General features: G+C 35.6%; 2 protein-coding genes across 2 annotated transcripts; one reads left to right on the top strand and one right to left on the bottom strand.

The window, feature by feature from the left end:
* The first annotated feature begins 895 nt into the window (after positions 1-895).
* Positions 896-8,786, top strand: LOC121985860 (GTPase-activating protein GYP1-like). The gene is made up of 10 exons (XM_042539548.1): positions 896-1,178; positions 2,004-2,157; positions 2,245-2,425; positions 3,938-4,008; positions 5,098-5,235; positions 5,326-5,417; positions 6,967-7,238; positions 7,508-7,593; positions 7,673-7,774; positions 8,382-8,786. Exons 1-10 carry the CDS (start codon positions 1,048-1,050, stop codon positions 8,541-8,543), a joined length of 1,389 nt encoding a protein of 462 aa, XP_042395482.1. The 5' UTR covers positions 896-1,047; the 3' UTR covers positions 8,544-8,786.
* A 708-nt stretch (positions 8,787-9,494) lies between these two features.
* Positions 9,495-14,253, bottom strand: LOC121985859. Its single transcript, XM_042539547.1, has 4 exons — positions 13,631-14,253; positions 12,095-12,526; positions 11,704-12,004; positions 9,495-11,132 (listed from the first exon to the last, which is right to left on the bottom strand). The coding sequence occupies exons 1-4, from the start codon at positions 14,030-14,032 to the stop codon at positions 10,987-10,989; spliced, it is 1,281 nt and encodes a 426-aa protein (XP_042395481.1). The 5' UTR covers positions 14,033-14,253; the 3' UTR covers positions 9,495-10,986.
* Between the last annotated feature and the right edge of the window lie 79 nt (positions 14,254-14,332).

The following is a 14,332-nucleotide window of genomic DNA, read 5'->3' as shown; positions in this document are numbered from 1 at the left end:
AAAATTTGCACTTTGCCAGATATTAGATTTGATGTCAAGATCTTATGTGATAATTAATTTATTACTTATCGACTCAGCTAAATTCATGGGATTGACAATATAATCAATAGCACCTCCCAATGGTCATCAATTTTGATTTTTTATCAAAAGTACATCAGTCCATGGAAAAATTATAAGTTTGATGAGCAGACTTTATCTATACAATAATATTCATATCCTAGTAATTATAGTATTTATGATTTTGAGGCATACTAAATTATTCATAAATATTCATGATATAATAATTATCGTTTTGTAATTACTTGAATATGAATTTAATTTGTTCTTAATATTTATATTATATCAATTATGAAAATATAATTACTTTAACATGAATTATTCGTTCAGCTTACGTCGAGAGAATCGTCCCCTCTCTATTATAGTAAATTTTGCCTACAATAATAGACTCTTTTTATTTTTTTTTGGGACTGGATCCTTTGATCTCCTTATCTTAATCCGTTCTTGAATCGGGATAAGAGAATTGGTGAGAGACAATGACCCTTACATATTAACAAGTGGAAGGTCATTGCCCTCCACCAATGTAAAAATTAAACCATGGATTAGTTTCAACCTCTATGGATCAGAAGATCCTCCCCTTAATTTTACACACACATATATAAATAAAATATTTAAATAATTAAAATATGAAAAATAAATAAATTACTAATTATTTTAATTAAAAATAAAGCCTTAAATAAATCTCAACAAAAGCATAAAATTCATATGAGAATGAAGCATAAAGAACCGTCTCCGGTGCGGAGCGCTGGCGGTCGCTGCATCGATCTGTATCCTTCACCGTCCAATTGTGATTGAGCGGACCAGATTAAACATACAAACTGTTCATACCTCAACGTCGTCCCCAATTACATCGCATCACTCACCTTTTCACCGTCCCTTTTTGGTGTCTCCAACTAGAACAGGTATCCAAACGCAGCTAGGGCGAGACCAAGCGGAGAAAGATTCCTTCTCGCCGTATCCGAAGATTCCGAAGGGGGAGAGGGCGTTTCCATGAGGAGCAACGGAGGAGAGGAATCCACGCGAAAGGACGTGACCTCCGGCGGCAGCGGCAGTGGTGCCGGAGGGATCCCCAGTCCTAATCCCGAATGGAGGTTCAACCAAACGCTCCGAAATGTTCAAGGGTTAGTGCCGTTTTCCCTCTCGATCCCGATCACTTTAGGTCCCTTAACCAAATCTAGATCTCGGGTACCAATGTTAATAGTGGATGGAATTTGGTACATTTTTACTCTCAAGTAGTCGGTGTACTTGAAAAGTGTGGATCCTGAATGGTTATTGTGCTTTTTCCCTCTTCATTTTTATAGTTGAATTGGGGAATTGGTCTGGGTTGTGAATAAATTTCTTACTTGCTACTAGAGATATTAAGAAAGAGACTAGCTTTCAGATCTGTTCATTTTAGTGGCTGGGTTTATGAGAAAATAGTTGCTTGATTGTTCCAATTCTGTTTTTGTTTTGGATTTACGACTTCGGTCACGACATTAGGGTGAAAATAGTCTATTTTGATTTTGAAATGTCTTGGCATTAATGTTTCGAGCACGTGGTCCACAAAGAATTCATTTTAACCGTGGGTTTATTAAGGCTACACTAGCCCAGATTTAATGGGCTAACGATCATGATTCATAACATGCCTTGTTAATTTCCTTTGCGTATGGTTAATCAAGAATGGGTAGCATGTACTGCCATTCTTGCTACTACTTTCTGAAAGACCCGGGGTATTTTTTTTTAAAACAAAAAACTAAGTAAACAAATAAAAAAACCTTCTTTCAAATTTAAGTAATGAGGATCTTCTAAAGATAACTGGTACTTTTAATAATGTGTGACCTCTATATCGCCAAACTTTTGCTTCTCTGATGTCAAAGACCTATTATCTTCTCTGATGAACAGAAATGAATTTTGAACATTTGATCTTATAATTTTATAAATTTATATTATATATGTACTTCATTCAGGTTGCTGAAAGGTCGAAGTTTTCCTGGCAAAGTTTTGCTGACTCGGAAATCTGAGCCTCTAAATGCTCTAGCTTCACCTACACACTCTCGAGAAATGGAAAGAAGCTACTCCTCAAATGATCGTGGAAATGACCAAACAACCAATTCCTTTGAAGTAACTGAATCTTGTATATGGATGTTCTAGAATAACTTATCTCTTTACGGTCCATCGAGATGACCATTAAAGTAACACACTCCACAGGCTGAGGCTCAAAGTTCTGGAAGAGCGAACAATGCAAATCTACAGAAGACAAGTATATCATCATTGACCACTTCAAGTGCACCACCTGATGCTCAAGGTTCTGTCACAGGAGCTAGAGCCACAGATTCTGCAAGAGTTGCAAAGTTTGGAAATGAACTTTCTAGACAAGCTGTTATACTAGGTGTAAATTTTTTCCCATTATTCTTTGCACCCTTTTGGTTTGTTTCCAATTTTCATATGCAAATTTATCTCACTAGCACTTTTGTGTTAATAATTAATTATGTTTTCCCCTTCCTTTCCTGGTTTATTTTGCTTGCCCAATGTTTAACCTTTGATTTTATATGCATATGTGAGTTCTTTTTATTAAAAAGTTAATAATGCCAACCATTTTAATTTTAAAGAGATGTGATGCATGTGCCTAGATGAAATTCCCTTTATTGCGTCAATTTTGTAATGAGTTATGACATGGTAGTAAATTTCTGTTTTAGCATAAACTAAATGATTTTTTTTTTTGGTTAAACTTGTGGTAAAACACTAAGTCATCGCCAATTTCATTTGAATGGATGCAAGTGAATTTGCATGTGTTAATGCATTTGTGCTATATCATTTACATATTGATTCTATGTAAGCTTGAAATTCTACTTCATAAGTGTGCTGTAAGCGTGAGAATTCTGCCACAAACATGATTTCTCTTCCCTAAGATTGCTGGTAAAATAGTATTGTTTTATGGAACTATATTACATATTCCATCAGATTATTTTCTTTTATCTCTTTCTACCATCATCGAAGTAGCTTCTAAAGTGAGCATGAATATTAGTCATGTCATGCTCCAAGCCAAGGCATGTGCAAGCCGTATGCCTATAAGAACAACAAATAAATGTATGGCATTAATAACATACAAATCAGTCAGAGCACAATTAAATAAATCTAATGAACCAAGAGTTAATAGCTTACTAAGCCCACTCCTGCCTCCACCTACAGAACTTGCCCCTTCCCTTATCCAAACATAGTTTGCCAGTCTCTTCTTGTTTGCTATTGCCTTGTTTGTTTTGTTTGTTGGACTGGTTTGGATGGGCTGGGCCTTATAGATCATTTGCTATTTTGGCTTTAATATATGCATCCTTATTTACCTTGATTATTTATTTATTTTCTTGGTAATGATGTTTTGTTAACCCATGCTACATAGATACACTATGTTGGCCACCTGCATACTTTCTCCATTTTAGGACTTTGATATTGGTAAGACATATTTCTGCTGGTTTACGACTCACTCTGTCACGGGGAACTGACAGCTTTTGAGCTTGCTATGTGATTAACTTTGTTGAGGGTATGGTCTAAGGAAGATAATGGTTAACCAATTGTTCATTAAGGTAGGGTTTAAGGATCTTGTTTTCCTTGCTGTAGGCAGAACATTTTTACTTATCTTTTTGTGGTTAGTTCTTATAAATAAATTTCACTTGTAGCTACCTTTAGTGTGGCAGAACTTGTATGCTTGAGGTTTTGCTAAGATGTATTTAAGATACAATGCATTTTCTTTAATTTGAAGTATTAATATATGAACGTAAAATGAAGAAGAAAGATGAATTGTATTAGGTGTCGGATAAATTCATTGCATTAGTGCAACTCTGAAGTCATTTAGCAATGAGCATTACCCTTGAGTGTATGAATTTGTAAAGTTATTGCATATATGCAGAAAAGCTACGTGAGTTATCTTGGAGCGGTGTACCACCATATATGCGACCTAATATATGGAGACTTCTTCTGGTAACCCTTCAACTTTTTCAAGTTTTATTATAACTTTGCTTATTAATATTCAATATAATTCTAAAATAGAATCCTGATTTTATCAAGGGAATACATATTTTTTTAGTTTCTATTTCAAAACAGAATAGACAAGTTGACTTTTTTGAACATTTAAAAAGATTATTATAATCCCTCTGCTATGTATCATTACTCCTTCGTGTTATTTGAATGCTGTTCTTTTATAGAAAGTAACTAAACTCTGTTGTTAAATCAGCAGTCCTTATGGTGCACTTCTTGTTAATTCTTGATTATTTATATACAATATATTGTTACTAGCCATCTCCTGGCTACTTAATTCTCTTGTAAGATTTTAGAAATGATCAATCTTTCCCATTAATTTTCTTTTTAACCTTGTTCTTGGACCTTGCATTAGCAACTCAGAATAGTTTGATCTTTCTGAAATAGAGACATCTAAGATTTATAATACAAGTTTATCAAACTAGAATGGAGAATGCCACCTAGAAAGAATGAGTCTGCCATTAAGTTTTTGCATCTTGTGTAATTGATGTTCAAAGATGTAAAAGTAATTTAAGATAATTTAAGAAAATTTCAATAATGCTAGATGTTTGGCACTATATGTGCTTCTAGTCTCTGGTAACTAATTAAAATGAACAAAGAACTTTAGAACTAAATATTTATGCAAGTGATCAAATTTTGCACACGTTTCATGTGATCAACTCAACTATAAGAAATAGAATTAGAGGAGAAAAGACTAAAGAGAAAGAATGGAGCGAATCGGTAGTATTATGAAGTACTCATTTTTGGGAGCTCAAGTTTAGGCCTTTATCATGCCTTTTGGCCTCTTGTGGCATCTCCTCTGGAAACTACACTCTTAATCAAAGAGAAATCAACTCACTCCTATGTTCTTTACCTTGATTTCTATTATTGGATTAGGCATGCACTTACAGGCCGTTAGCAGTCCTAAATTTTCACATATTGTAGACTTGAAAAGCTTTGTTTTGCTGTATGAAACTTTTCATGTTCATTTATCTGCTATAAACCTATCATCATTCTTCAAAATATGTGAATTTAAGCATCATCTGAAAACAGGGATATGCACCACCCAATTCAGATAGAAGGGAGGGAGTTTTGGCTAGAAAGAGACTTGAGTATGTTGAATGTGTCGCACAGTATTATGACATTCCTGACTCTGAACGGTCAGATGATGAGATCAACATGCTTCGCCAGGTTTTTCATTCAATTTTATTTGATGTTTTAGGATATGGTTATCATGCTGTTTGCATTCATATTCTAAATTTGTATATTCTTTATTAACAGATCTCTGTTGACTGCCCAAGGACAGTTCCTGATGTCACTTTCTTCCAGCATGCTCAAATTCAGAAATCCTTGGAACGCATTCTTTATACATGGTTAGATTTAATCATTCTTTCCTTTTGTGTAATCACAACATTCTTGGGAACTTGTACATATTGTTTCAGCCAAGTTTCTCTCATGTTTAGTTGTATTTAATTGTTTATGAACAGCAACTATTATTTATTTCATTGTACACATTAGCCTACCATATCCATCACCACAGAATTCATCTCCCTGTATTAAATTTCATATACCGTTATTTTCGGCTAACATTTTTATTGATAAACCCTAGCTACCCAATAGTTGTTTTATAAAAATCTGACCTATCGGGTGCATGCAATCACATAAAAGCTGAAAACCCCTCATCAATTGACATATTTTATTCTGTTAACAATTGTACCTTTTCAACTTCATCTTACTGGGTAATATAATAAAAAATCTATTCAATTTTTCCTAATGAGGAAGTTTTGTCCATTATTTCAACTACTCATGGTTTTCCTCTTCATTTTGCTAAAAATAGGTCGTATAATATCATAATGCAACTTCAGGATTAATTTCAACTAACTGATATAAAAATTTATTGATCAAGAATATCATACTCCATGGTAATATATCTTGAATATGCTGCCAGGTTTATTTAATACTAATCAGGATTAATTCCAATTATCTATTCAAAGGACCTTCTTAATGAAGTATATCTTGAAAATGTTTATCCGTTCATCTAATACTATTGTGAATTGTAGTGTAAAGACTTAAATTGACTCTAATACACTTTTTGGTAATGAAACTAGTAGCTAGACTAGCATACATATCATTTATCATGTTACTTTCAACTAGTAGATGTTCCTCTTTTTAACAGCTGGAAAAACTCTGCAGTGACTACATTCTCCAATGGATTGTATGTTAGTGGAAAATTCTGAGCCCATTATAATCACATCGAATGAAATTCAAGTGCGCAACATGAGCAGGGGCTGTGCGCCTCAGCGAATGATCTCATAGATCTGCATGCATTGTGCCTCAGTGAGTGATCTCACAAGATTGTGAGAAAGAAAAAGCCATTTGGATAGATAAAAATTTAATTAGATATGATTGAATGTTTATAAGAATGAGAGGGCAGCTTTTTCATAAGTCTTATGACGACTCTTCTCCTAAGATTGGTGTCAAAACTTTCATTAGTTCTTTATTCAGATTATTCCACATTTTAAGACCAGATATTAACCTCTCAACTTAGGGTGTGTTATTTGAGAGGAAGGGATCCCAAGTGGAGGTAAAGGGAAGGGGAAAGTGGCTACTTTGTCTGATTTGATAGAAGAAACAAAAACAAGGAGAAGGGAGCAATTTAGAGCTCCTTTCTCCACTTATGGTTCTGTCCAAAAGTGCATGTAAGAGGAGAGGAAGAGGAGAAAAGTGGCGAAAACAAGGGAAACTCGTCTCTTTGTTCTTTCCCAGAGTTTATCATGAAAAGGTTGTGTTGTTATTTTTGCTCTTGGGAGTTTTGTTTTATATGGTGAAAGTGAATGTTTTTATGGGCTTTTTAAACTCCTCTTCTCATATATATTATTCTGTCAGAAGTGCACTAAAAATAAGTTTGTAATTGCTCCCCAGGGCTATTCGTCACCCAGCAAGTGGATATGTTCAAGGAATAAATGATCTTGTCACACCATTTTTGATAGTGTTCTTATCTGAACATCTAAATGGCAGCATGGAGAGCTGGTCAATTTCGGATCTTTCACCTCAGATAATATCCAATATTGAAGCTGATTGCTATTGGTGCCTCTCAAAGTTGCTTGATGGCATGCAAGATCATTACACATTTGCTCAACCAGGAATTCAGCGGCTTGTTTTCAGATTGCGAGAACTGGTTCGTCGCATTGATGGTAATTTCGGCCTATTTGCTTTTTATTATACCACAATTTAGTCTTATATCTTATTCTCATTCTTGGATGCCGATCTAAGTTTCTGTGATTTCATTACTTCTCTTTCAACTAATAATCTTGCCAAAAGGAAATATAATTGTAACTTGATCAGCAGCTGTGCGCTCCAGTTAATCTCAGAGAATTCTTTTACCTTTACTGTAGATATTTCTTAGTTTTTGGAATTTGAAATGTTCATGTCCTGATGGTTGACCTTTCATGTTTGGCGCTAGAACCTGTATCCAGACACATGGAAGAGGAAGGGCTTGAGTTCCTTCAATTTGCTTTTCGGTGGTTCAATTGTCTCTTAATTCGTGAGGTTAGCTTTGTATTAAAGTCTCTGTCCTTGATGAATATATGATCATTTAAGTTGCTAATTAAGATTCATAACTTTCTAGATCCCTTTCCACCTTGTTACCCGTCTGTGGGATACTTATCTTGCGGAAGGAGATTCATTGCCAGATTTCCTTGTGTACATATCTGCGAGTTTGCTTCTAACAGTAAGTTTAAGTCTTGCTGGGTTCATCTGAATGTTAACTACATATGTTAATTAGATTCAACATGAGTTTCATAATCCTTTTGAGTACCATCTTCCTAGTGACAATAAAATCGCGTCTAGCACAATCTTGAACATCTACTATTCCCGTTTTAATATTTCATCATCACGAGTAGAACAAAGCAGAAACATACACTGAAGTAAAGTTGACTCCACTGGGAATACTCTTGAGATGCAATCTTTTTGACTTTCAGATCTTTAACATTCATTCATCTAAAAAGATCAAAGCCTATTCTTCTGATTGTGTCCCGGTAGGCAAGTCGATTATCCACCTCATTCTAGCTGCTTCATTTGATAATTGTGTATGAACTCTGTTTTTCTCCTACTTCATTGGTGTTGAGCTTTGGATGTAATTTTTTTTAACTAATGAAGAAGACAGGAATGACCAGGTCAACTAAGAAAAGTCTCATGCTTCATTGGTGTTTCTTACTCGATTATCCCTGATTCGGCTTCTAACTGTGTATTATATTGTCGGTTGAATAACCAACTTTTGAACTGTTGTTGGACAACATAGAACTGCTAATTCTGAAAGCACCATTTGAATGTTGTAGTGGTCAGAAAAGCTTCAAAAGTTTGACTTCCAAGAAATGGTGATGTTCCTTCAACACCTTCCCACAGAAGACTGGACTCACGATGAGCTCGAGATGGTGCTCTCAAGGGCTTTCATGTGGCACACCATGTTCAGCAGCTCCCCGAGCCATCTAGCCAGCTAGAACAATCATTCTTCTCGCCTCACTATAAATTTCCTCCATTTGTTTTTAATATTTCAGTGGTATTGTTTCCCACCATTTTTCTTTTCCTCCTGTCTTTCCTACTGTCATGTTTGAGTGATTATTAAGTTTTAGTCTGCTCTTGTATTTTCCATGTTCTGGACTTGTAAATTTTCCAATCAAAATCACTTGTATGTAAAATTTGACAAACTCAAAGTTACATGACGAAACATCATTCTGCGTTCATGGTCAATTTCGAGTTTATTCTTGCATTATTTTTTTAATGCAAATTTTATCTTGCATCACCTATTTTAGTTTGTTTTTATGCCGTTTGATTGAAATAAACATCTAATTAAATTCTATTTTTAATTATTTTATTTTATCCAAAATTGAATTTGGAACTTTGTCAGAGGAACTATAAAAATTTAATTAGATTTTAACTATTTTTTAAATATATTTGTCATTATATTTTAATGGCTAAGCTGGACGTCAATCTAAACTAAAATAATTTTTATTTTTTTTATAATTCAAACATTTAATTTTTTTAATAATTAATCTGGTCTGATGAAACTACTAAGTAAATCGAGAAATGCAGATAGAAACTCATCCAAACGATTAGGTTTTATAAGAAAATCTCTGTGCAACCATTTTTAATTCAATCAAACAAGAATGGCTTATACTTAATTAATTTATCAAAAACTTTAAAAAAAAATTGATAATTTTAACAAAAACTCTATTTAAAAAATTTAAATTTATGAGAATGTAAATTTATCCAAAATCTAGAAGATCTATCCAAACAATTTATCAAAAAAAATTGAAATCTTTTCCTCTCACGGTTTGTTTGATTTCTCTAGCACTCGTTAAAAAGACAGGCGAACATAAATAAGAATCTTAAAGACAAAGATTTTTCCATAGCCAAGGCGGGCCACAATGAAATTAGCTTGCTTCACACCATTTGATCAAACACAATATATCGTATACAAATTGTTACACATGTTCAAACAACTCAATCAGCTCATATGCATACAAAGATCACTCATTTTATAACTAGTAAAAAAGAAAACATTCAAATATAATATTGATTAGATAACAAATAGACCATTTTACATGAATTCTTCTCTCGGACCATTGTGCTTGATTCCCCGTAACATCAACTCTCTCGACTGTTGCTAATCACATTTCCGAACCAAGAACACAAAAAAGAAGAAGAGAAGAAGCCACGAGTGTGTTTTTAAGTGCAAGAGTGCATAGCAAGCTGAATGTCTTGTATATTTATAGGCACAGCCGCACAGCACATACATAACAATTAATTGATTGGATTTAGAGGAATATCTGTAGGGGTAGGTCAGTTAGTAATGAGTCTGGTGGTAATTAATTAACTAAATCTTTTTTTTGCAATTTTTTTGAAGACAAAAAAGGGAATGGTGTGGTCAAAAGTCAAAAGGAATGTTGATTAGTAATTGGCAAGCATGCAGTGTAGGGCTAGACTTTGATCTTTTACTAAAGCTACCACATGCTTTGCATTGCCAAAACCTACTGTTTGTTCAAAAGAGGAGGGGGAAAAGAAGAGTGGTGGTGGCCTAGAAGAGACATAAACTCAAACTTGGTCAGTTGGGTTCAGTTGATTTGTCGAAAACCGATCATTAGCTTGCTTGCCTAGATGAACTCCTGGTTTAAGATGTGCACTTAGTCGACTAATATAAATTTGACGATAAAGTTGGCTTTGAAAGAAAGAAAAAAAAAGGTAACGCATGCTTGAAATGGAAGGGATAGGGAGTGGTGCTTGCATTTGAAGCTACAACCTACAGTGAAAAATGTTTCCAGCAATTGAAGAATTTATGGATTTAGAATAAAATATCTCTAGTAATGGAAGGAAATTGGACAAATTAAACCTAAACAATGAAATTTTAACTTAATGATATGATAATGATACAATGCAAGGCATGATTTTGTCATTAGTCATAGGGATTCCATGGTGCAATTTCCACATGCATTTGCTTTCAAATTTTGAATAAACAGAGCAAAAATAATCAGTTAGAAAAATAACATAAAGAGATTTATTACCTCATTAGGTTTAAGGTCTTGATGAACAATTTGCTCCTTGGCCATGCTCTGCAGTGTTGCAACCTAAAGAGAGTACAGAAAAATAGATGATATATTATATGAATCGTGTAAATGTTCAAATTTTTTTTTTCACATTAATTACAGTATAAAAAGAAGTCGTTAGTTGCCCAATCACAGGAGCAATCATCCAGTTATAGCTTGAACTACTCGACCAAGAACAAAAAGAAGCTTGTAAATTTGTAGCTTCCTGCCCAGACCACAACTACTCCAGATCATATGTTGTTGTGATCTTTGTTTGTTGCGGTCTCACTTAACTGAAAAGGTTAACTTCCCTTAAATTAGGTCACAACTTCTGTTCTGTCGAATGTATGAACAAAGAAGTTCAATTCTTCCCAGTGAAGACAATTGTTTTACCAAGCACGAAAAGAATGAGGGATAGCTCGAGGAAGAAGATGGTATTGAGCAACGCTCGGTCAACTGTCCATCCAAAGATTGTGATGCCCCCTGGGTTCGATTGTAGATATGTAACTGTAAGGGCAAAAGGAAAGAAAGATAAAAACATGCAATAAAGAAATGGAAAATAACTTGTAAGAATGTCAGACATGAGATAATAACAGCCTAGAGTAAAAAGGAAAACTACGGATAGGGAGGCCAGGAATAAATTGGGTTAACTAAAGATGATACTTCAACCAGAGTGATCTCAGAGATTTAATTCCTAATCTAAATTTAGATCACGCATGGACTATTTTTTTTTAGCTAAAATTTTATATATCCCTATCAAATATTTCCTATTAGGATATATAGTCCAAGTAAACTTGCAGGAAAACAATTACCTCTTTCTCTTTTTAGATAAGATCACCTCTCCATGCACCATTTATTTCTTTTACAATGAATCTAGCAGCTTATCAAGTAAGAAGCATTCAAGAAATACCAAAGCAAGACAGGATTTGTATATTTGTAGGTAATGTACATGGCATCTTTACTTCATAAATTAACATGAGGTAGAGTTGAACAAGAAGAATATTAAGAACTAAGGGCATTTTTGTTGCTGCAAATAGAAATAGCATATCTATTTGTAAGAAAAGGTAAAGTTACATACCAAGGGCTTGCCGCCTCTGGAATGAGAGCATAGAAGAAGTAAACTGAGAAGTATTTTGCATTAGCATATCTTCAAAAGATTCCAAGTCACTTTCTGAATTATCCATTACTGATGAACTTTCAGGAATAACCTCCACATTCCCAGCACTATTTGTATTTTGCATTTGAGAACCAGTAGGAGAGCATGTTATATAAGCATGCCATCGGCTGGCTAATGATGCAATGCCTTGAGCCCTATGTGAAATTTTAGAAGCAGCATTTAAACAAAGAATTACAACAACCACCTGAACAACTGATGACACCTGACAGTATGAAAATTTGAAAAGTAAGAAGAATTAAGTTCCAGAAGCACCTAGAACCTATTTAGAACTTGAGTGTTCACATAAACTCACAGCAATATCTCCAGCGTTAGCAAAGTTGATGTTTCCACTGTATCCAGTAGTCTGAAAGAGTGTAACAAACTGACTTGAAGTGACGAACAAGAAAAGTAGCAGCAGGAATATGCGGAATCTATGACTGATTTTGGAAAGATAAAATCGTAAGCGCGTGTGTTCCTCCAAGTGCGTAACAGGATCTACATCCCTTTCAAAAACCTTACCATAGTCTTCAAAGTGAATAATTTGCAAATTACAAACTAGATTAAACAACAAAGTAGCCGATAAAAGCACTGCTGTTAAATAGAGCCACGACAACATTGAGGCTAAGAAAACCACAACAGCTCTCCATGTGGACTCATGTAAGATGAACATACAACGGACAATTTCACGAGCAATCTTCACAAGAGAGCAGGGCAGTATCCACCAAAGAAGCAAATGGAAGAAGTCCTGTCATTTGATATGCAGTGAAATTATCAGTTTATGCAAAAGAAGGTAATAAATTCACTATTGTTGTAAACCTAACACATTACTACTGCAGAGTTTGAGGATTTAATAAAGCTTGAATAATAACTCACTATTTTAGTAGCTAAAGAATTCTTTAACAGAAAGTAAATATCAAAGAAAAAATTCTGTTGAATGTGAATAGTTAAAATTGGTGGAGCACCTTGGTATTTAGTTCAATGCCCCTGTAAAAGATTGAAAATTGGCCTAGTTTTACAAAAATCAATACTAACTTAAGAAGGAGAATCTCAACTAGAAGATCCTCCTACACTGAAATTAGTGAATGGAAATTATGTAGTCAATCGAACTAAAAAGGGCAGCCGGTGCATGAAGTTCTGCCAGTGTAGGGTCTCCGAGGAAGGGTTTATTGTATCTAGCCTTATCCTGTTTTGCAAGAGGCTTCAGGTCAGACGAGAGCAACTTTACTGTTGCGCCAAGACTCTCCTTCCTATTCGATCGAACTAATAGGAAGAATTGTATCTCTAGTTTGCAGAATCGCATCAATCTAATATTACACGAGTTAAGGTCGTTTTCACAATAGAGGGGCCTCCAAGCTTTAACCAGAAATGTTTAATGAACTGAGACAGCACAAATTCAAGAAATGGTTTTGTTTGTCCCTTCAAATTTTAATTTCGTCCATATTACAAGTTCACAATACAATAATAAACCCCAACATCAAGGAAGCCTGTATGTCCATAAAACCTTCGATGTTCTTCCCATGAATTTCGTTTTAGTTCAACTCTATTGCTTTACTCATCCCATTACCCTCTTGACAAGTATATCATCAGTGCTACTAAACTCTAAATCGACCTGCAAGTTCTAGTCCCCAAAGGTGTCAAATACCTTAAGCTTAATGGTTCAGAACGATAACCTAATTGCAGTAAGAAAACAGGCACCTTAGTTTGCTTTCATAGTTCAAACGCCTTCTTCTTTTTTAACTTCACGACTAGGCTATTTGCACTCGAGAGGTAGCTCATAGATACAATATCACCGACCATTCATAAAGATGGGAGAAAATGGACGAATTAAATGCAAAAGGTAGACTTCGACCTGTATCTTAGAGATATATTTCTCCTGTAACCTCACAACATAGCCGTGGTGCTGGTCCACGAAAAGGAACTTCCGCATACCATACTTGAGCAGGTTCCGCGAGATGGTCACAAGCGAAACAGCCGCCAGAGACGTCTCCGACACCGTAACGCAGAGATCGAACTGCTGCACCTCGTATTCTTCGCAGCCGGACCGCGAGCATCGGGAGAGCAAGATCGCGGCGGTAGGCACGCCGACGCCGAGGAAGAGGAAGGCGACGCAGGATGCCGCGAAGAGGCCGAGCGAGGAGGAGGTCGGAAATCCGAGAGAGGACAGGAGTACCTCTATGCGACGGAGGACGGCGTCCAGATCCCTCTCGCCGCATCTGTAAGGCACAAGCGGTGCTTCGCCATCCCCTTCCATGTGCGGAGCAAGGATATAGAGCGACTAGAGGAAGAAGAGGAGGAGGAGCACAGCAGCAGCAGAGAGCTATGGCTTCGCCTAGAGGTGTCGTGGTGGCAGAAGAATGAAGCCGCCGCCGACGAGCACGGTCCTCAGTTCCCGAACCGGTTTATTAACACTTCAGCCTTCAGCCTTCAGCCTTCAACCTTCAACCTCCAACCTCCAACCTTCAACCTCCAACCTTCAACCTTAAAACAAATTTAGGTGGCCTTTGAATCTCTCCTAATAATTAAGAATGAATCGAAATGGGAATGATATCAT

This window comes from Zingiber officinale, chromosome 5B, assembly GCF_018446385.1.
Source record: "Zingiber officinale cultivar Zhangliang chromosome 5B, Zo_v1.1, whole genome shotgun sequence".
Lineage (NCBI taxonomy): Eukaryota > Viridiplantae > Streptophyta > Magnoliopsida > Zingiberales > Zingiberaceae > Zingiber > Zingiber officinale.
The sequence above is the reverse complement of the archived record's forward strand: the minus strand, read 5'-3'. Positions and strand labels throughout refer to the sequence as shown.